Source organism: Bos javanicus, chromosome 19 (genome assembly GCF_032452875.1).
Source record: "Bos javanicus breed banteng chromosome 19, ARS-OSU_banteng_1.0, whole genome shotgun sequence".
Taxonomy (NCBI): Eukaryota; Metazoa; Chordata; class Mammalia; order Artiodactyla; family Bovidae; genus Bos; species Bos javanicus.
Genome location: NC_083886.1, coordinates 60,062,787 through 60,085,698, shown reverse-complemented (window position 1 = coordinate 60,085,698; position 22,912 = coordinate 60,062,787). Strand labels below are relative to the sequence as shown.

General features: G+C 54.4%; 1 protein-coding gene across 7 annotated transcripts in view; it reads right to left on the bottom strand.

Moving 5' to 3' along the window:
* The window catches only part of SLC39A11 (solute carrier family 39 member 11), a 372,698-nt gene that overhangs the window by 4,880 nt on the left and 344,906 nt on the right, over positions 1–22,912 (bottom strand). For all 7 annotated transcript variants that reach the window (XM_061392963.1, XM_061392958.1, XM_061392959.1 and 4 more), the window contains one exon: positions 1,244–1,342. In XM_061392963.1, the coding sequence (XP_061248947.1) occupies positions 1,244–1,342 (99 nt within the window). The remainder of the gene's footprint in view (positions 1–1,243; positions 1,343–22,912) is intronic.

Sequence of the window (22,912 nt, the reverse complement as noted above, 5' to 3'; positions counted from 1 at the left end):
TCATCTCAGGGTCTGGACACTGACCGCAGGGGCCCTCTTCCCGCCCCTCTGCAGCCCTGGACCTTCTGTATGAGATGACAGTCACGGCTCTCAGCTGCAGGGAACTGACGTTTCAAAAGAATCTCTAGGGTCATCCTGCTGGCCTTCTCTCAAAAGCTCTGTTCCATCGTCTCCCAGGACAGAGGAAGAGATGATAACGATGGAAATAAAGTGATTGACGTATATGCAAGAACTTGTAAATCATAAGACCCTATAAAATGGAAGCTGCTTTTTAACTGTTGTTAGCAGTCCTGTAAAGCTCTCAGCAAACATTCTAGAGTGGCGACTGCTTTAACCAAGAGGCGTCCTGAGGCTTGGGGCCCTGTGAGCTGAGAGGCAGAAGAAATGGCAGCCTCGGCACCACCGCGTGACGAGCTGATTATCTGACACTCTGGGCCCCCGGGGCCCCTCCTCTGAAGCCTGGGGAGGCCCCTTCCAGGTCACTGGGAAGGTAAAAGTTGCAAACAGACTGGAAAGCCCTTTGTTCAGGCACTTGGTTGTGTCTCTTTGTGACCCCGTGGACTGTAGCCCACCAGGCTCCCCTGTCCATGGGACTCTCCAGGCAAGAACACTGGAGTGGGTTGCCATTTCCTCCTCCGGCAGATCTTCCCGATGCGGGGATGGAACCTATGTCTCCTGCATTGGCAGGCGGGTTCTTTCCCACTGAGCCACCTGGGAAGCCCCAGAAAGCCCTTTGGGGATTATGAAAACATTAAGTGTGAGCACCACGGGCTTCACCTGCCCAGATGTTGCTGAGAGAACCCTGGTCCTCACCTTGACGAGCGTCATGATGGGCGCTGGTGTGATGGCCCCTGGGGACAGACTGGGGTGAGTGAGCCTACCCAGGGCTTGTGATAGGGCCAGTGGACGGCAGAGCTGCCTCGGGTCTTCCACCAGCAGGGGAGAAAACCCCACCCTGAGTGGGCATGGCTATCCCTGGAAGGCTTTTGAAAATAGGAAACTCCTATTCAGCGGTAGTCGGGGCTGAAGGTCAAGGGACGAGCTTTGGGGGTGCAGGATCTAACCAGATGGCCGGTGTTTCTGGAAACTCCAGGTTCACTTCCGGCCCAGAAGAGGTTAAGCTCCAGGTTCGCTTCCGAGCCGGAAGAGCTTGCTCTTGAAGAGAGAAGCCGGCCGGAGGACTGCCCTGAACTCCACCGCAGACCCGGCCCTGGCCCCTGACGCCGGCATCTGCAGCACTTACCAGAAGGCTCTCCAGGTGGAGAATCCAGCCCCTCGCAAGGGCAGGCTGACGGCGAGGCCCTCCGGGAAGTTCTGGATCCCAATTCCAAGGGCTAAATTCCTGAAAGACCAAGGAGGCGCGTGAAGGGAGGACGTCCAGAGCGGAGCACCCAGGCGGACGGGGGCCCCTGGCCTCTAAGCAACGCCCTCCTGTGGCGTCAGAGGTGCGGGTGGATCCCTGTGACGGGTGAAGGATGGGGAAAGGTTAGAGCGGGAAGAGGAGGGGGACGAGGACCCTCCCCCTTCACACCGTCCCGGGTCCCTGGAGACGCTCCGTGTTGATGGACATTACAGCGCAGCTCGGGGCACGCTGGCTGGGTGTCAGGAGAGCCCGGGTTCGCCACTTACCCACACAACTCTGCACAAACCACCTCACTTCCACACCTCGGACCCTCATATGGAACACGGAAGGGGTCACGTGGGTTAACGACATCCACCATGCCGGGCTGTCGTACCCAGTGACCTGATTCTGTGCTTCTATGGGGGTGGTCCCTTCCTTTACGGCCTGAAGATGGACAAGTCACATTTTTGTTGAGAAGCCACTTCAGAAACGGGACGAGGAGGTTTGGATGCAGACTGTGACGGGGACACAGATCAGGGGCTGGGCTGGGCTTCCCGGCGGCCTCCGCTCACCAGTCTGCTGCTAACACTGCACTTCTGGGGGCTCTGGGGACTTCACCGCGACCCTCTGCCCTCCTGCCTGGGCTCTGTGAATTGGTCATTTGGTTGCAGCCAAGCCTGGAGAGCCTGCTTTGCACCCAGACCGGGCATTGGAGTGGAAGCGAGGGAGAAACAGAAAGAGACAGGACAAAGGTACTCCGTGATCCTCGGGGAAACCCCCAGGCACCCACACACACCACGAGCCCTCATTCCACAGGCAGCAAACCAGTGCAGGAAGCTGGACGTCCACTGCAGAGGATGGAACGGCACAACCGGAGGGAAACCAGGTCAGGCTGAGTGCAACGGGAAGGCAGCCTTAGGGTACCTCCCCAGACGAGACTACCCTGGCTGGACAGGTCCGCAGGGCAGCCCTTCCACCAGGGCTCATCTGATCACTGAAGGTCTGCAGGGTTTGAGATGTGGGTGCCACTTGGCAAGCAGTGCTGGAACGTGGCCCGAGGGAGTCGTGGATGGACTGGATGAAAAAGGGAAATGCCACCATCCCTTGGCTTTGGTCAGTTGGCTCATGTCTGTCTGCCTTGCTGCCAATGGGGGTCCGGCCATCAGCTCTGGACAGCGGCCAGGGAGTGCCTTCAACCAGCAGCCGGCTGCACCCTGTCCTCCTTGCCCACTCAGCCACCCAGGTGGCGCAGCGGTGAAGAATCTACCGGCTGATGCAGGAGACACAGTAGATGTGGGTTCGATCCCTGGGTCGGGAAGATCCCCCAGAGAAGGAAATGGCAACCCCCTCCAGTTTCCTTGCCTGGAAAATTCCATGGACAGAGGAGCCTGGCAGACTGCAGTTTCTGGGGTTGGACACGACTGAGCGATTGAGCACGCAAATGCATACAACAAGGTTTTTTTCAATGAGGAAGGTCAAGGTGCCTGTCCAGGTCTTACACCCCTTGTCAGAGGGCACTCTGTGGCTGGCTCGTGGTCCCAGGCCATCATCTGTCCCCCTCGTCCACAGGCAGGCACAGGACTCACCCCAGACCTAGCCAGGGAGGGAGTGGCCGCCCCATGTCGCCAGTGAGTCAGACGTGGGGCTCCATCTGTTCAAAGTCCTCCCCATGACTTGGGACTGACTGTAGCCAGCAGTCAGGCGGGCAGGCTGTGGAACCTCCTCCTCTACACCCTGCCTGGGAGCCACCATCCTGATAAGCGGCACAGAAACCCCATTCTTCTACGCCTGGCCAGCCGTATTCCCGGAGCCCTGCCCTGTCTCCGGCATGGGGCTGCCAGCCCAACCAGGTACCGCACCCTTGGGATCGTGCTAGCACCGTGGAATCGTTCCTGAGTGCAGCTGGGCTCCTTCAGCCACAGCAAGGGCTGGACCACAGCAGCTCTGCCTTCCCCACCTTTGTATCCATTCCTTCTTAACCTGGCCACCCTCTGCACACACACGCTGGGGCATCAGGTTCCCATGGACGCTGTGTCCTGGGCATCTGTGGGGGTGACCCAATGGAAAGGCTCAGTTCCCTCCACACTCTCTCTTCTGCTTCTCCACTTGCATCAGTTCAGGAATTAACTGCCCCTGCACCAGGGGGAGATTGTGAAAAATGATGGGGTCAGGCGCTGGGACTGTAGACTTGAGGAATGTGCCAACAGTGTTGAGAGCCACTGGCCTAAGAAGTCATCAAAAGGGAAGCTGACGGCGAAGACAGTGGCCACACCCACCTCCATCTCAGGAGCCCCTGCCCTGCTGGGAGCCGAGGACACCAGGGGCCACTTGCAGCTGCGTCCGATGGCCTGCAGACTGGGGTGGGTGCCAGAGGGGATCCTGGGAAACAGCAGGAGCATCACAGGGGAGGGCCACTGAGGACAGAGGATGCATCGACAGAAATGATGGGGGGGCTTCCCTGGGGCTCAGTGGTGAAGAGCCGCCCGCCAATGCCAGGGACACTGGTCCGATCTCCCATCAGGGAACATCCCACGTGCTGTGGGACAGCTAAGCCCGTGCGCCACAACTACTGAGCCTGTGCATCGAAACCACTGAGCCCGTGCACCCTAGAAACTGTGCTCTGCAAGAAGAGAGCGTTAGTCACTCAGTCGTGTTCAACTCTTTGCAGTCCCTGGACCGTAGCCCGCCAGGCTCCTCTGTCCATGGGGTTCTCCATGCAAGAATGCAGGAGCGGGTTGCCACTTCCTCCTCCAGGGGATCTTCCTGACCCAGGGATCGAACCTGTGTCTCCTGCATTGCAAGCGGATTCTTTACCATCTGAGCCACCAGGGAAGCCCAGAGATGCAACAAGAGAAGCCAGCGCGATAAGACCTTGCACCAGGACAAGAGAAAAGGCGGCACAGCAGTGAAGACCCAACACAGGCAAGAATAAAAGTGGCAGAGGGTCGTGGCCACCGTGTGTCCAGGTGCGAAGGAGAGCCGGGAAGCTGGGGCTCAGGGAGTCGGGGCTCCCCGCTCAGAGCTGACTGAGGAGCGGCAGGGACCGGACACCGTGAAAGTGTCCACAGCCCGGTGATCTTTCTGACCTTGCACCAATTCCTTCTCCAGCTCACGCTCCTCACACTTCCAGATTCTGTGACCTCCGGGTCAGAGCCAAGGCTGGAGATAGCGGTTGGCAACCAGTGGGGATCCGCTTTTCAAGAGTGACTCCAGAATCCAGCACTGGGCTCCAGCCACTCGCGAGAGCTCACACACACACTAATCAGGGAGATGTCAGGAAGGGCCCCACATCTTACAGGAGTTTACAATCTAATGGAGGATGAAGAGACCCGTTTACAAATGACTCCAGGACAGCAGCTGGCCAAAGGCCATGAGAGAAGCAGAAAGCCCACGGAGAGAAATTATTCTGGCCAAGAAAGAGATTCTGGGACTCTTTCCTGGAGAAGGTGACATTCAAAGTGGACTTTGAAGGATAAGGAGCCTTTCAGTAGCTAGAGAGAGATGGGAGGTGCTTTTCCATCAGGAAGAATGGACAGTGTAAGCAACGGTGCGAGATTTTAGGGCGGGGTGGTCCAGGCCTACCATCTCTGCTGCTGCTAAGTCGCTTCAGTCGTGTCCGACTCTGTGCGACCCCATAGACATCAGCCTACCAGGCTCCTGCATCCCTGGGATTCTCCAGGCAAGAACACTGGAGAGGGTTGCTATTTCCTTCTCCAGTGCATGAAAGGAAAAGTGAAAGTGAAGTCGCTCAGTCGTGTCTGACTCTTAGCAACCCCATGGACTGCAGCCTACCAGGCTCCTCTGTCCATGGGATTTTCCAGGCAAGTACTGGAGTGGGGTGCCCCCACCCCAATTTAAAGCCACAGGGCACAAAGAAGAGCAGAAAACACTCTGGAGTCAAGGCCCATCTCTCCTTGGCATCATCTTCTAAGACTCCTCCCTGTGCAACTAAGCTTGCTGGCTTTTCAGGACAAATGCCTCAGCTCTGACCCAGTGGTCTCCCCAAGGGCCAAGCCTGAGGTTCCATCCCAGGGTCTCCCCCCATCTCTGGAGGCTGACCCCTGTGCTGAATGAGAGGGTTCCCTTAAAATCCATGCCTTAGCCTTCTCCACTCAAACCTTTCACTTAAGAATGTTCCCTGGTAGTCCTTTGGTTAAGACTCTGAGTGCTTCCACTGCGGAGGGTGCCAGTTTGATCCCTGGTCAGGGAACTAAAATCCTGCTTGCCATGTGGCCAAAAAAACAAAAGCTTCTGGCCTTGAGCTTGGGGAAAGCTCTCGGCAAGTGTCGGCAGCAGCACAGACCCCATTGCAACAACCTGCGGCTGAAACCAGCTTGTCTGTCGTTACCACGCCTGTTGGAGGGAGACTAAGGTCCTCTGGCTAGAATAAAACCGACGATAATCATCCCTGCCCATTTATGGCGTGTTACTAAATGTCGGGCGTGGTTGGAAGCATTTTGCGTGTAGCGACACGCTCCGTACTTGCAACTACCTCCTAAGTGTTTTCTACCATCATCACCCCATTTCACAGATGGGGAAACTGATGCACAAGGGGGTCAGGTGACATGTCCCCAGGGTGACCCAGCTGGGAAGTGACAGAGGGGACCCGCAACCACTGCTCCACATGCCTCGCGTCTTTGGGCCTCAGGCAGACCCATCAGAGTATCCTGGAGAGAGACAGTTATCTGGGCTCCAGGCCCCAGCAGAGGAGGAGGTGCTGCCGTGCCTCCTGGACCAGTGAGCTGAGGCTCTGGCTCGCTCTGGCAGTGAAGGAGTGAAGGCCTGATGGGGGTGATGTTAACCAGAGATTTCCAGGTAGGGGGGTCAGAACGTTCCACCTATGGCTGGCTTCTCCTCGACCTGCTGCTCTGGACACTGGGGACCAGTTCCTTGCTGTGATCAGAGACCTTCAGGTAGGGGGGTCAGAACATCCCCCCTACAGCAGGCTTCTCCTTGACCTGCGGCTCTGGACACTGGGGACCAGTTCCTTGCTGTGATTGCCCATCTGGGGCACTGCAGGACATCTAGTGGCATCCCTGGCCTCTACTCACCAGATACCAACAGCCTCCCTTCAGTTGGGACAACCAGGAACATCTGCAGATGCTGCAAAACATCCCCTGTTGAGAACCACGGACCAGAGTGAGCAAGCTTAGGTGAACTTGCTTTCTCCACAAACACCTGAATGCCTGAAACTGCCAGACTGAACAAGAAAACCGCCCGACCGCGTGCATCGTGTTTGAGATTTGCCAGGCTCAGTGGAGTGGACTCTTCTAGGAACATTAGCTGCAGCAAGACAGATCCCTGGGATTCAGGGTAAAAGCAACACCTGAGAACCACCGGGGCCCTGATTCCTTCTTCCAGAGGCAGTAACTTCAGAACCGCAGTGCTGCATGATTCTGGGGGCACGCTGTGTTCTCAGTGAATAGCGCCCCCTGGAGTTGTGCAGTGGGATATTCCTGCTTGAACCCCAGCACAGACTATGCTCTGTGTAGGGGTTACTTTGGCTTCCCTGGTGGCTCGGTGGTAAAGAATCCACCCGCCAGTGCAGGAGACATGGGTTCGATCCCTGGGTGGGGAAGATACCCTGGAGAAGGAAATGGCAATCCGCTCCAGTATTCTTTGCCCGGAGAATACCATGGAGGGAGGTGCCTCGTGGGCTGCAGTCCATGGGGTCATGAAGAGTCAGACACGACTTAGCGACTGAACAACAAAGAGGTTATTTCTGGGGTTGCAGGCGAGGCCTCCTGGGGAAATGGTGGAGAGAGTCACGGGTTTCTCTGAAAACTGGCAAGTGAGCCTCCTTGCAGCCCGCAGACCGGCTCTTCGGGCTATGTTCTCTGGCCGGCTGATTATGAAAGGAGACCGGCATATTCCTGACAAGCCCTGCTGCACCTCGGCTTTCAGATCCTCCCAGGAGTGATGAGCGTGTGTGTTCTTGTGTGGCAGGCCCTTACACACGGTGGCGATTGTTATCATCCTGCTGTGAAAGGCCCGATTGTTCAGGCGAGGCGGTGACATCACCGGCTTCCCACTCGGGCTGCTTGTCGAGGTGTTTGATGAGCCTGCAGGTGGGAAGGGACTGGGTGCTCCCCGCAGGGCTGCCCGGCCCTACCTGCTTGGTGGAGCTGGCTTAGCACGCAAGGGATCTTCCCCCACCCCTTGTTTCTCTTCTGGGAGGCTTACTGCCACGGGCTGGAGCGATGAGATGACCCATCGGTTCCCTTCAAGTCGGCCGCCCTCCCTGAAGAGGGCTGGGAGGAGCCCCAGAAAGTCAAGCCACAAGGCAGGGTGGTGTCAGAGGGTGGTTCAGGCCACCTCTGCACACCTCTCCGTGTCAGAAAACAGAGGAGCCTACAGCTGGCTAGGTGAGCTCTACTCCCCGAGAGAGGCCTCGGGGACCTTGACCAGCTAAGTCTCCCAGCACGCAAGTCAAGCGTATGCACAGGACCAGCGTGAGGCTGCCTTGCTGTTGCTCTTTAGTTGCCAGATCGTGTCTGACTCTTCTGTGACCCACATGGACTGTATCCCACCAGGCTCCTCTGTCCATGGCATTTTCCAGGCAAGGATACTTGAGTGGGTTGCCATTTCCTTCTCCAGGGGATCTTCCTGACCCAGGGATCGAACCCACATCTCTTGCTTGGCAGGTGGATTCTTTACAGCTGAGCCACCACCAGGGAAGCCCCAAAGTTGGTGTGACTCACTTTGTCACAGGGGTTTGGCATCTCTGAGATGTGCCTGCTGGTATAGAAACCAAACACTCCCATCAAGCCAGGCTCAACGTTTTAGAGAAGGGCTTCGGACTAAAACATTTCGTTTTTTTTTTCAGCACACAAAATACCACTGCAAACCGCTCTAACCTTTTCCAGCATTTTGGCACCTTCTTCTAAAGGACTTCTTTTTTAAAGTGCCTATTTATAAGCATCTATGATTTCTTTCACTCAGGAGGTATAAGTTCATTTTCTGTCCTGTAGACGTAGGAACCAAGGCCCAGAAAGGGTGAGGGGGAAACCTGAGAACACAGCCGGGGTCCCGCAGCTGGGGAGCCGGCACTGGATCCCAGGCCCTCTCCCCCCACCCTCTATCTCTTGGGAGACACAGGAAATGCGGCCAGTGGCCCGGGGGGACCCCCACCATCTCGCCCTGGTGAACAGCTCAGCGTCCTGACTGGGCTCCCTGTGTGTCCCGTGCCCCCAGAGTCCGTTCTTGGCACATCCGCCATGTCCGCCTGCCATGCTTCTCTGCTCAGAGCATCCCTGGGCAGCACACGGCCCTCGGAGGCAGAGTCCAGGTCCTCCCCGCAGCCCCCAAGACCCACGAGCCCCTGCCCTCCCTTCCACTCCGGCCTCCTCATCCACGGCTCCTCACCCGGCTCCTTCCCCTCCAGCATCCCGCCTCCTTTCTCATCCTCTAACGTGCCTGTCTACTCCCGCCTCAAGGCACTTCTACTGGAACCTTCTTTCTCAGGTATCCGTGGCTCATTTCTTCCCCTTTTAAAAAGACTGAGCCAGAAACTTCCCTGGCCATGACTTTATTATGTCTTTTTTTTTCTTGTATTCTCATTCTCGTCAATTAGTTTCAGTTGCCAGGACTGATTCCATACAATGGTTGTAGGAGATGGCCTGAGACCACTTGGTCCCGCTCCATTTTGGTATGTCCTTTCTACTTAAAAAAAAAAATGCTGGGGATACTCCCATGTGCCTTTAACGCTGTTTTTTTTAACTGGACAGCAGCTCCTACCTTCTATATAATCTACTTATTTTTTATGTCAATTGTTCATTTTTTTACCTCCCAAAGCTCCAGTACTTTGACCACCTGATGCGAAGAGCCGACACTTTGGAAAAGACCCCGATGATGGGGGTCGACAGAGGATGAGATGGCTGGATGGCATCACTGACTCAATGGACATGAGTTTGAGCAAACTCTGGGAGACAGTAAAGGACAGGGAAGCCTGGTGTGCTGCAGTCCATGGGATCGCAGAGAGTCGGACACGACTGAGTGACTGAACCACATCTGACCTGGCATCAGAACAAGCTGAGAATCCTTGTCTGTCCCCAAGAACCTAGAAGAGTGCCAGGCGCACACTGATGAGGCAGACCTGCGCACAGACGCGGGCCTGTGAGTTCTAGCGAAACCTGAGGTCTGGTCGGCTCCCAGCTGCAGGCAGTCAGTAGCCAGCATGTCACGACTCCCTGGCCCCGATGTCTCCAGCTGTACAATAAGGAGGCTACCCGGGTGCCCCCAGGAGCTCTTTCCCAGAGCCCCGAGCTTTGTGGCTCCCACACAACGATGGCATTGTGGGTTGTCCAGATTTCGGGGGCTGCGGAAACAGGCCCCCGCCTTGGCCAAAGCTCACTTTCCTGTTGGCACACATCTGGAAAGCTCCAACCCCACACCATCGCGTTGCGCACATCTGGACAGCATAAACCGATCACCCCGAGAGGAAACTCCAAAAGAGCAGCTCAGCCAAAGCTGGAGCACGGGCCAAAGGAGAGAGAGAGAGAGAGAGAGAGAGAGAGAGGTGGGGGGTGGGGGCGGGGCTGAAAGGCTCCTTTCTTTTCCAGCCGCACGAGGATCTCCCGGGCACGATCTTTGGAGCTGAATGCTCTGTGGCTGAATAACAGACGCTCTCAATAGCCTTCGAGGGCAGCCGCTGTCCCAGGGCCCTCTCCACCTGGCTCCTGGCCAGCGCGAAACTTAAAGAGCAGGGATTTTACCTCCCTAGCCCCTTGTTTAGACTGAGCTGTACCTTCACTTATCCTTGGGGCACGTGGACCAAGTTCAAAGCTGAACGCCACCTGCTCCTCCTCCCCCTTCAGGGAGTGTGATTGAACCTCGCGCCTAGTGCAAACTGAACAGGGAGCTTTGAGCTCTAGTGGGAAACTGCTGGCTGTCTGCACGGAGTGAGAATGTGTGTGTCCCTTGGTCCTGCATCCCTCCATGTCCAGGAAGAGATTCAGTTCAGTTCAGTCACTCAGTCGTGTCCGACTCTTTGCGACCCCATGAACCACAGCACGCCAGGCCTCCCTGTCCATCACCAACTCCCGAAGTCCACCCAAACTCATGTCCATTGAGTCAGTGATGCCATCTAACCATCTCATCCTCTGTTGTCCCCTTCTCCTCCTGCCTTCAATCTTTTGCAATATCTGGGTCTTTTCAAATGAGTTAGCTCTTCACATCAGGTGGCAAAAATATTGGAATTTCAGCTTCAACATCAGACACTCAGGACTGATCTCCTTTAGGATGGACTGGTTGGATCTCCTTGCACTCCAAGGGACTCTCAAGAGTCTTCTCCAACACCACAGTTCAAATGCATCAATTTTTCTGTGCTCAGCTCTCTTTATAGTCCAACTCTCACATGCATACATGACCACTGGAAAAACCATAGCCTTGACTAGATGGACCTTTGTTTACAAAGTAATGTCTCTGCTTTTTGATATGCTGTCTAGGTTGGTCTGTGAGTACATAGTCACTCCAACACCCGGCCTGGGCTTCCTTAACCCAGGGAGGGTTGATATTCCTTTGCAAATGAAAGGAGTTTCGGGGGGCTTAGAGCGTCCTGCTAGCTCCTCAGCCAGCAGAGATGAGCGGTGCAGGGAGGGGATGGGCAGGCAGAGGAAACTTGGCTCTACACATTTGTTAGCTTCAGGTCCAGTGAGGTCAAGGGCTTGACGGCCAGGACAACCTGGGACATGGGAAGACTCAGGTTGGCAACAGGGAGCCTCTGGGCCAGTGTCCTGTGAATAGGAGGAGAGGGCTGCAGACCTGTGGCCTCTAGTAGGTGGCTTCTTCACTTTTCACTGTGTTTCCAGAGTCCATCCACGTTATATCGCGTGCCAGGGCTTCATTCCTTTTCGTGGCTAAGTCAGCATCCTACTGCGTGGATCCACTGCATTTTGTGCATCCGTTTATTCACAGATGGAGATGTGGATGGCTTCTGCCTTTCGGCCATTGTGAACAGCGCTGGGTGTACAAGTTTTCATAGGGACACCTGTCTTGGTCATTTGGGGCAGAAAATAGGAGTGGAATTGCCAAGCCACGTGTTCAGGATGTGGTGCTTCTCTGAGGATAGCTGGGGGCTGTGACGTAACATGATTAGAAGGGTGACTCTGAGTGTTCACGATGCTGGTGTGGGTAGAGAAGCGGAGGGAGGCAGGAGTTGGGGATGCCGGGTCAGGAGAGGTCAAACGAGGGCTACGGGGGAGGAGAGGAGCCACAGGGCCCATCCTCCTCACTCTGCCGTCCCCTCCTGCTCATCCATCACTGCTGTGGACCGTCCGCCTCAAGCGAGACAGAACCCTTTCCCCCCGAAGCTGAACAGAGCAGGATGCTGTGGTCCTCGCCCCCCATGTCCCCCACCTGCCTTCTGTCTGTGACAAACTTTAGCCAAAGAAGCTTAATCTCAGAAGCGAGAACATGCAGGAATAAAGGAAAACAGTCGAATCAAATAAGACTAAATAATAATAATAATGTAGTCAATGAGTTAGTTCCTTCTCAAGGACTGTAGATAATATTCTAAGCCATATTTCTGGAATATGAGTTGTCTTATAGATACTGAAACCCCACCACCAGGTGGAAGAAGTTAACTACATGATGAGCAGACTGTAGGCACAGTGTAAGCTGCCACAGTCCCAAGAACTGGCCTCAAGGAAACAGGAACAAACCAACTCTAAAACCGGCCCTGAAGTTTACAACTGTACCTAAAACAATCAAGATGAGGCTGGTCAGACCACCGATGACCAATTTCAAAGTGACCGTCAGAGCAGACTGTGCTGCTTCTGCATGTGGCCCCCCCCCTCCGTCTAAAATTTCTTGCTCCCTGATTGTTGATTGTCGGCGTGGGGAGGGAGGGGGAGTCAGCCTTCGGACAGGTGTCCACAACCACCCCCACCCGCAACATCCAAACTGAAGCAAACTTTCCTTCCATCAACGTTGCTTCTTTAATGGCGTTTAAACAGCGAGCAGCCAGACCCCACTTCTGGCTACAAAACCACAGAAGGGCCAGTAGGAGAGCCTGGTGTAGGCGAGACAGGTGTGTCAAGCTGATTTTGAACTTCTTCCTAACTGGGCTCTAAGAAACTCACTGGCTCCCCCAAAGTTTTACACAGTGTTTTTGTTTGTTTGTTTGTTTGTTTTTTGGCTATGTCCTGTGGCTCGCGGGATCTCATTTCCCCAGCCAAGGGCGGAACCCGGGTCACAGCAGTGAAAGCGCCGAGTCCCAACCACTGGACCAGCAGAGAACTCCCTACGCAGTGTTTTTTTAAAGCTAAGGGTCCCCATTACTATGTCTGAGGGAACCTCCGTGTCCAGACCATTACCTGCAACTTGGCCACGAGGCGATTTCCACCCTGAGGAAGCTGTTTATTCAGTGGAGTCTCAGCTATCTCCTTATCAACCCTCTTATTTATATAACTGCTTGACTTATGAGTCAATCTCCAGCGCATGGTGAAAGTTCAAATCCGAACAAGGTAAGACCTACAGCTTGACCTTGAGGCACCTGTTTCTTTAAAACAAGAGCAGAAAGTCGGCGACACAAGACAAAATGAACTTGGTCCACTGGCGCCTAACCACTCCGGGGGGACCAGCCTCTGAGAGAGACCTCCTGCCTGGAGTCTTTACAAGAGTTGTTTCTTTTCCTGCTCTAGAGTCCAGGATGGTGCGGGCACTCGACCCTCAGACGGAAAACACATCACGTGGTCAGCTATCTTCTCAAGAAGGCTCTGCTTCCTGCAAAATCTTCAGGGGGAGCGGGGCTCCCTCCTACTTGCCACATTCACCCCAGCAACTGTGTTTGGCAGAAGACCCATTGGCTCTTTCCAGGTAGCTAGCTCTCTGTAGGTCCTGGGTGGAAGGACAGCTGGGCGGCTGGATGGATCGAGCAGACACTCCTGAGACTTTGCTGGTGGTCCAGTGGTGAGGAATCCACCTGCCAATTCAGGGGACTCGGGTTTGATGCCTGGTCCAGGAACTAAGGCCCCGCTTGCCAAGGGGCAACTGAGCCCGTGATCTGCAACTAAGGAGCCCGCATACTGCAGCTCCTGAAGCCTGCCTGCCCTGGAGCCTGGGCTCTGCAGCAGAAGTCACAGCGACGAGAGGCCCATACACCACAATGAGAGAGCAGCCCCCTGCTCACCACAACTGGAGAAAGCCCGAGCGCAGCAGCGAAGACCCAGTGCGGCCAGAAATAAGTAAATAACAATAATGAAGAGGACAGACACTCGGACGGAAGAGAGGCGAAAGCTATCCAATGCTGTGATGGCTCTGGGTTTGCTCCTGCATTTCCTTGAGGCTGATGCGATGTGATGTGATGTGGAGGGCAGAACTGGGTCAGCAGAGGATGTCACACCTCGTGCTTGGCCTATAAAAGCTTCTACTGAGAAGCAAAAGGATGACCCAGTAGAAAACCCCATTTACAAACACGGAGCCAGGAAACCAAATCACGGTCATCAGGGAGCCCAGAGTCTCAGTGACACAAGTTGCTTCCATCTCCCTGGGGAGGACCGAGCCCCAGGCCTCCTCTCTGAGGTCTGGCAGCTTGGGGGCCCTTCCCCAGGCTTAAGGCAAGGGAGTTGTCTTGCCTTTTCAACCCTGCACACCAGATCGCAGCTGGCAGAGGGGCCCTTTAAGTCCCTGGGTCATGCCATCCAAGAGCTTAAGGCGGTTTCCCAATCAAGCTTTCAAGGGCAAATATTTGCCATGACTCACAAGAAAGGTTTCTCTGCTCTCACGTTGGCCCCCGAGGAGCCATGGGGTTAATTTCTGTTAACGGCTTGGGATTATCCACAGGCTACAACAGAAGCTGGGTTCACCAGGCTCCCTGGACGGCTGATGAGTCAGAGGCTGGGCTCCTGGACTCACTCGGTCTGGGGAAGCCTCTGGGGTCCCCGCAGCTGAGGTCACCGGAACGTTCACGGCACCACTTCCTGGAGCAATCAATGATGCAGGTGTCTGGCTCGTGGGCCGGACGGACAATTTATGAGCAAAGTAACACATCATAAGAGGGGGGCAGGAAATGCTAAGAAGCCAGCCAGCCAGGACAGAGGACCATTCTCTCTAACCAGGGAGGCCGATGGAGCTGCCATGCCGGGTTGGGACGAAGCGGCACAGCCCGTCCCGGCAACAGTGGCCGGGGATAACTCGGGCCGCTCCTCCACACCCTCGAGGCTGCCGTCAGCCTGGGCTGCTGCAGTCTGCATCCCCTGTGGCTTGACTGTTTCAGCACACAGGTGGTCCCAGGTCACTGAGGGTCCTGGGGATGCATCAGGCTCATGCGTGACTGCCATGTCATCCTGTGGCCTCTGATTCCAGCTGACCCAACTGAGGGTGGGCCCAGTGCTGAGCAGGAAAAGGATCTGTGAATCTTCACTGAGCAGATGATTCATTTTTTAATAATTCTATTTAGTTAGTTACTGAGTCTTTTTGGCTGTGCTGGGTTTTCACTGCTGTGTGGGCTTTTCTCTAGTTGCAGTGCGCCTGAGGTGGAATCAGGCTGCAGAAAGCTGGGGGTCACTGGAGCCACCAGAAGCTGGAGGGGACCCAGAAGGATGCTCCCCAGGAGGGCTCAGAGGGAGGGCGGCCCTGCCAGCACCTTGTCCCCAACTTCCGGCCTCCAGAACCGTGAGAGGATCCACCTCGGTTGCCTTAAGCCACCCGCTTTGCGGTAATTAGTTAGGGCGGCCTCGGGAACTAATCCAGGGGTGGGGGGGCATCCGCAACACCTGGATGCCAGGTGGGGTGAAGCAGCCCCAGGTGTGGGGCAGAGCGCCTGCCAGGAGACAGATAATCATTAAGAGAAGAGAAAAGCATATGTAATTATCGCTTGGAAGGGCTCAGCAGGAAACAGGTTGCTGGCGGATCAAGAGGAAATGGGGGCGGGGGCGGGCTGGGGGGGTTGCGGCTGAGGGCCCAGGGTGGGAAGGAGCCGCAGAGCTGAGGTCTGCACTGCGGTCCTCACCCCACCCTGACTCGCCTCTGCCCCGAGTTGCTTCTCCCTTCAACCTTCCCCCATCCTCCCCCTCCACCGACGGCGGGTGATCTTTCTAAAGCACAATCGCAGTCGCCATTTCAAAGGTGCCTGCCAGGAGGGTGCAAGGTGGCAGACATGAATTCTCAACCTACAGACCAGAGACCAGGGGCTGGGGGGTTAAGTGACATTTGGACGTTTAAACCGAGTCCAGACTCCAAACCCTATTTCCCTTTCCGCTAGAGGGTTAGCTGCATGGACACCTGCTCACCGTGCTCATTTTATTCCAAAACCTCCAGGGGTGGCCCACCACCTGACAAAGAAAAACATTCTCTAGGGGAACGATGAAGCAGGCGATTGGGATTAACATACACACACTGCTTATATAAACTAGATAACCAACAAGGATCCACTGTATAGTACAGGGAACTACAGTCAGTATTCTGTAATAATAAGGGAAAAGAATATATGTCTATAAGGAAAGGAAAGGGAAGTCGCTCAGTCGTGTCCGACTCTTTGCGACCCCATGGACTGTAGCCTACCAGGCTCCTCCGTCCATGGGATTTTCCAGGCAAGAGTACTGGAGTGGGTTGCCATTGCCTTCTCCAGTGGATCTTCCTGACCCAGGTATTGAACCCCGGTCTCCTGCATTGTAGGCAGATGCTTTACCATCTGAGCCACCCATATATATAAACTAACACAATATTGTTAAATCAACTATACTACAATAAAGAAAAAAACCAAACCCTTCTGCTCCTCAATGGAACACTCAGTTCCCCTAGCTCTCATTTCCGTATAAATCTCCTAATTCACTGCCAGACCCCATCAGGAGCCTTCCAATTTACCCAGAGAGAAGATCTACTCACTCTTTTTAGCGCCTTCATGAACCTATATTTATTATACATAAACATCATTATAATATGTGCGCATGCTAAGTTGCTTCAGTTGTATCCGACTCTTTGTGACCCCATGGACTGAAGCCTGCCAGGCTCCTCTGTCCACGGTATTCTCCAGGCAAGAATACCAGAGTGGGTTGCCATGCCCTCCTCCAGGGGATCTTCCCGACCCAGGGATTGAACCTCAGTCCCTTTCATCTCCTGCATTAGCAGGCGGGTTCTTTACCACGAGCGCCCCTGGGAAGACCCACTATAGATACTTGTGTTATATTGTCATTGTCCACATTTTTGAGCCCTGCTGTGGGTTCTCCCTGTGGTAGATGCTTTGCATATATTATCAACTCGTTACTACAACCACCTTGTGAGAAATATTCTAGCATCTGCTTTTTGCACAGGAACTTAGGACCGTGGCCTTGGGTGATGGCGTCTGAACCCCATGCTTTCAGCTACGCTGTGCACATAGCATTCTTGTTTCTTTTCTGCTAATAAAATCAATTTTCACGTGGCCTTTCATGGTTTTGCAAAATACTTTTGTGTATGTCATCTGACTGCAAAAACTCCCACTCCTAGATGAAGGCATCTCTCTTCCATATCTGCTCCCCATAAAGATCAGGATGCGGTTGGAAGCAGGGGGCCAGGCAGAGGTTTTGACCCACCCATAATTTCCATCAGTTGCCCACTGCCATCAAACCATCTCAAAGAAGCCAGAAAACTCCCAAGTGTCCAGAACAATGAGCTCGCTGTACTGCAGGGTAAATCCCTGGATCAGGTCACCACGGCTGTGCTGTTCGTCTCAGAAACACTGAGTCAACCGGGGATGTGTTCCCGGCGGGGACCACGCCCCGGAGAGCCGACCCCCTCACTCCATGATCCTGGGGCCCAGAAAACAGTCTTCTGTCTGATCTGACCTCTACGTGGCCATTGGGATAGGCTTAGAAAAAAAGAAAACGCAGAGGCTTGAGTCCTCTGCCAAGGCCCCCCCGGCCGCAATCCCGGGGGCCCGACAATTTATTACCAGACAGGAGCCACACAAGCTCCGTTATCACAGTTACTGCCTTGTCCGGAAACAATGTTGCCTTTCAAATTGTTTTCCGCCTGGGACGGTGGATTTATAAACTGAACTGGTGACTAGGAACAGAAGCCTGGGCTGCAAAGACTAAACACCTTGTTCTGAGTGGGTCTGGTTTAGTATTATCCTGATAAGATAAACACAGATAATGACCTGCTGGGGGTGGGGTGCTTTTATGTATACACGTCTCCACGTCTGCGTTCACCCAGGGAAGCGGCTGGCGATGGGGGGCTGCCTCTCACATCAAAGGCAAGAGAGAAAGCCACTTTTTGGATCTCTTTCCAGTAAGGAAGTTGGAAATAATTATAAGATGTTGGGTTTGTCTCTTCCCTAAACAGCTCGGAAATACTCTGATTTGGTTACTTTCCAAAAGGGTGGCCCTAAAATGGTCATGATTGCTTTCAGGGCAGTGCAGCCGCGTTGCTGTTGCTGACAAGTCTTGTTGAGGCTGGGTTGCACATGTGGGGTTAATGAAAGCAGGCTCCTATTTTCTGTGTGTATGTTTACAAATTTCTATAATAAAAGCAATATATATATATGTATATATGAGGTAATTTTGGCTGAAAAACTGCTGAAGTTGGGTGACAGGCATATAGAGGTGTATTATTGAAGTATTCTCCTCCCTGTATGTCTATTTAAAATGTTCCATGGTAAAAAGCCAAAAAAAAAAAGGACTCTGGCTGAAAAGTATAGAAGTATTAGTGGCTCAGTCATGTCCGACCCCATGGACTGTAGCCCACCAGGCTCCTCTGTCCATGGGATTCTCCAGGCAAGAATGCTGGAGTGGGTTGCCATACCATTCTCCAGGGGATCTTTCTGACCCAGAGATTGAACCTGGTCTCCTACACTGCAGGCAGATTCTTTACGGTCTGAGCCACCACGGAAGCCCACTTGGCTGAAAGGCAATGGCTTAAAACCCACTTAAAACATCAACAGATGGGCCACATACTGTCCTAGGAGATGAGAAATCAGTGTGGACAGGATTGGGTCCCTGCTCCTACAGGGCTGACATTATCCCCACAGTTCAAATATTCCTCCAGTGTGAACATCTGGCTGGGCTTCTCCAGTGGTCCCTCTGGGGGTGGGTCTTTGTGGGGATGGCAGTGTACTGAAATCATTCTGGACTTGCCTGGGGCTTGGAGAGGGGGCTGGCCCTTTGGGAATCTGTCCAGTCTGTTATTCCTAGAAACCCAGAAGCAGGATGGAAGGAGAGGGCCTTTAGGAAGCCCCACAATGTGCACTGGGATCTCTTTATTAATGTCCTTCATGAATAGCACAGGTAGCGCAGTGGTCAAGAATCTGCCGACCAGTGCAGGAGACACAAGAAACACGGGTTTGATCCCTGGGTCGGGAAGATCCCCTGGAGGAGGCAATGGCAACCCACTCCAGTATTCTTGCCTGGGGAATCCCATGGACAGAGGAGCCTGGCAGCTTACAGTCCGTGGGGTCACAAAGAGTTACACACGACTCTTTAATAACAGCCGCCCCTTGTCCCTGGGACGTATTTCCAGAGAGGGTCCAACCCATTGGTGGCCTTGGGGCCCTGCTGTGACCCCTCCAGACAAACAGCTGTCTGTCCTGTTTTGAAAGGTCTCTGGGGATGAGGAGACAGCGGCTGGCAGGGGCTGCCGGCGCTGTGAACGTGTCAGCTGGGGAGCAGGGGACAAAAGCCTTCTGTGCGGCTCCAGTGTGACGCCTCTGAACTGGCACAGGCGGCTGAAATCTTGGAATCACCAGCTTTTGGGCTTGCCGTGTACGTACATCCTTCAGGAGGGTGTTTTCAGAATCTGGGTTTTGATGGAGTCCCATGCCTAAAAATCGGTCCAAGGGACAACCCCCGGGGGAGTCTGACGGCTCAGCCTCAGCCAGACAGAAAAGGAGCTACGGGGTTTCTGGGAGGATGGGAGCTCTTGGGGGAGGGAGGTCAAGAACGTGAACACCTGTGTTTGAGGTCAGCATGTCCCTGTGCCCCTTCCAGGAGCGAGCTGCCACCACAGAGCTGAGTCCTTTGCCGGGAGATGGGTGAGGTTGGGGTCCGCTCCCCTTTTTAATGGAGAGTTCCTGTTTGGCACCTTGTGCTTGCTCTGGCGAGCTTGGTTGAAACAAGGAAACTGATTCGGATTTTCTGGATAGTTTCTCCTCAGGTGGAGAGGTGATTTTAAGCCTCAGAATCACAAAGGCATTTCCATCGAACCTTCAGGGCGTGAGTACAGTTGCTTGGGAACAGTATAGTTTGAAGGGGATCCAAGATGCTAGGTGAGACCTGGTGGCTTGGTGGTAGAGAATCCACCTGCCAAGGCAGGGGACGCAGGTTCGATCCCTGGGTCAGGAAGATTCCCTGGAGGAGGAAATGGCAACCCACTCCAGTATTCTTGCCTGGGAAATCCCGCGGACAGAGGAGCCTGGTGGGCTACAGTCCACAGGGTTGCAATGAGTCAGACACGACTGAGCACGCCCGCATATGCAGCATAATCGTTGAAACCAGCAGAACACCCGGCCATGATTTCCCATCACAGTGAAAATCAAATCCCAGGTCCTTTCAGCGGACACGTTTCCCAGGCGGCCTGATTTTTCACCAACTTGCGCCTGTGTATTTACGCTTGCCTTCACTCTCTAGAGGGTTCCACTTTGGACAGTGAAGATGTTTTTTATCCTAACAGCATCTTACCTAACCTTCTGCACTTATGATCCTGACTCTTTACCTGAAAACCTCCCAGCACCTGCTCTGCCTCAGACACACTGTTCTCCTATTTCCCAAACGTATTGCCCGTTCTGTATGAATCAATGCCTGTCACATATATCCATTTCTCAACTCTTTTCATCAGAATGGCTACCCACTCCAGTATTCTTGCCTGAGAAATCTCACAGACAGAGGAGCCTGGAGGGCTACAGCCCATGGGGTCACAGAAGTCAGACATGACTGAGATACTAAACAACAGACGCAGCATCAGACACCGGGGTGCGCTGGGGTGGCCGAAAAGTTTGTTGGGGTTTTCTGCACAGTCTTATGGAAACACTAAATGAACCTTTTGGCCAACCTGATATTTACTAGTTTCTGATACCACCGAAGTGGGGGTCAGGGGTTGCCAGGGAGGGAGGGAGGGGTCAGGATGGCACAGCCCCTGCCCTCAGGTTCTCAGATCCTGGCAGAAGAGACACAGAAAATGGTCCAAAGTGAGCTGATAAGGGGGCAAGAGAGGGAGAGAAGGAGCCCCCCGACCCCCAACGCACAGCAGAACTTGCAACCCAAAGACCCACATGAAGCACAGCTGTTCTGACACAGCGGAGGGCCCCTTGAACGCTCCTTCGAGGTCGGGGAGGGGCGGGTTTGGAGGCTTGGGCAGCATTGGCCCTATCCTACAGTTGGCATCCAGATGCTGGGCATGATTTCAGCCTGACCCACAACGCCTCCCAGGAGGGCAGAGGCCTGGAATTTCGCCTGGAGGGAGGGAGGCGCAGGGGAAGCTGGCAGAGCCTCTGACGGTGGCTCCAGGGCAGGTCGGAGATGCTCTCTTTCCCACCGAGGAGGGTGCGCAGGGTGGTTTTCAGGGGCAGCGAAGCGGGCAGGCCTCAGGGCCAGGGAGCGAGCGCCCTGCTGGCAGACGCAGGGCGATGCAACTGACGGAACACAGACACTCGTCAGGGGATGGATCACTGACTTTCCCCGGATGCACCACTCCACGATCCTGCAAGTGATTTCCAACTCTGTTCTCCTGAGTCTGAGGTGAGGGGCCTACTGCTTTTTCTTTAACCATCACAGACACATAGTGTGCGTCAGTCGCTCCGTCCTGTCCAGCTCTTTGCGACCCCCTGGACTGTAGCCCGCCAGGCTCCTCTGTCCCTGGGATTCTCCAGGTGAGAATATTGGAGTGTGTTGCCATTCCCTTCTCCAGGGGATGTTCCCAACCCAGGGATGGAAGCCAGGTCTCCCGCATTGCAGGCAGATTCTTTACCAGCTGAGCTGTCAGGGAAGCCCCATAATAGGCGCATAGTAGGACTTCAAGCCACCTAGGACAGAGGTTCTCAATCGGGGTGACCTGTCCCTGTCCCAGGAGACACTGAGCGATGTCTGGAGACATGTTGAGTCGTCACAACTGTGGGGGGGGTTCCCACCAGCACGCTCAGGGTAGAGGCTGATGGACGGGGGAGCCCCCTCCCCCATGACAGGGACGATCAGGCCCAGAGCTCAGAGTGCAGAGTTTTGGCAATCGCTTTAGCACAAAAGCAGGAAGGATGGCTGGAAGAGGATGCGGATTCTCCTTTCTGAGGGATTTTAAGAATGGATTCCAGCTGTGCTTGTAGGTCTGGGAGGCTGGGGCGAACAAAGACGCCCTAAATGGGCCGCTTGACCTCCAGAGCTCCGTCACCGCCCGGCACCAGGCGCCGGAGCTGCAGCTCCTCCCCGTCTCGTCCTTCTGCCCCTTCCTCCCACGTGGGTTGATTTCGGAGGCTCTTCCTGCACTGTGAGGGGGTTTCCATGAGGAGTGGATCCTTTCCAAACCAGAAGGCAGTAAAAAGTCCCGCCCGTGGGACCAGCGTTCCTGCTGCGTCTATGCTTCAGGACAGACAGAAACCACAGCAGGAACGCTGTGTATCGAAGTCACATCTCTCCAGATTCAAGTTCCAACCTGCAGACGCTTTACAGCCACGTCATGAGGTGCAGAGCCGATGGCCTTTTAATGACAGCCGTTCTCTGGGGGCAAGAGATAGGGGAACTTGTATAGGAAGAATACAAAAAAGGCAAAGGAGCACCTTTGAAGGGGCATTTTCTTTCCAGGGTGGAGGTAACACGGCAGGGGCCATACCTAAGGCTGAGACCCTCCGGCCATCTCTGCCCGCACAGCGCTCCAATCATGTCACCCACATCCTTCGTCTTGACAGCAGACCCATGAAGCACACACAGTAAGATTTTCTGGTTCTGAACCACTGTTCTCATGCACTGAAGTAGTTTTTCTGAGGCCAAACTGAGAAGTGGGCAGATCCAGTCTTCAAATCCTTCTCAGAAACCTGTAGGGCTTTCCAGGAGGCTCAGTGATGAAGAGTCTGCCTGCCAAGAGGGAGACCCAGGTTGGATCCCTGGGTGGGGCAGCTCCCCTGGAGAAGGGAATGGCAACCCACTCCAATATTCTTGCCTGGAAAATTCCACGGATGGAGGAGTCTGGTGGGACACAGTCCAGGGGGTTGCAGAGATTTGGACATGACTGAGTGACTAAGCAGCTGCAGCAGCAGAATGTGGTAACCTTCCTTTGTGAACCAAGGTGGACTCATGGTTGTTTCTGATGTTCTTTTAAATTTCTTTTTGGCTGTGCTGGGGCTTCGGTGCTGCGCGGGAGCCTTCTCCAGCGAGTGGGGGGTCTTTGCTGTGGTACGTGGGCTTCTCATTGCGGGGATTTCTCTTGTCGAGGAGCACGGGCTACAGATGTGTGGGCTACGGTAGTTGGGGAGCACTGGCTTAGCTGCCCCTCAGCATGTGGGATCCTCCCGGACCAGGGATCCAACCCATGTCCCCTGCAGTGGCAGGTGGATTCTTAACCACTGGACCACCAGGGAAATCCCTGGACTGAAGGTTTTTAGAGACCATGACCTTGAACGAATGTAGGAGAAGTTTAGCTACCTTCCACCTCAGCATCTCTCTGGGAGAGACT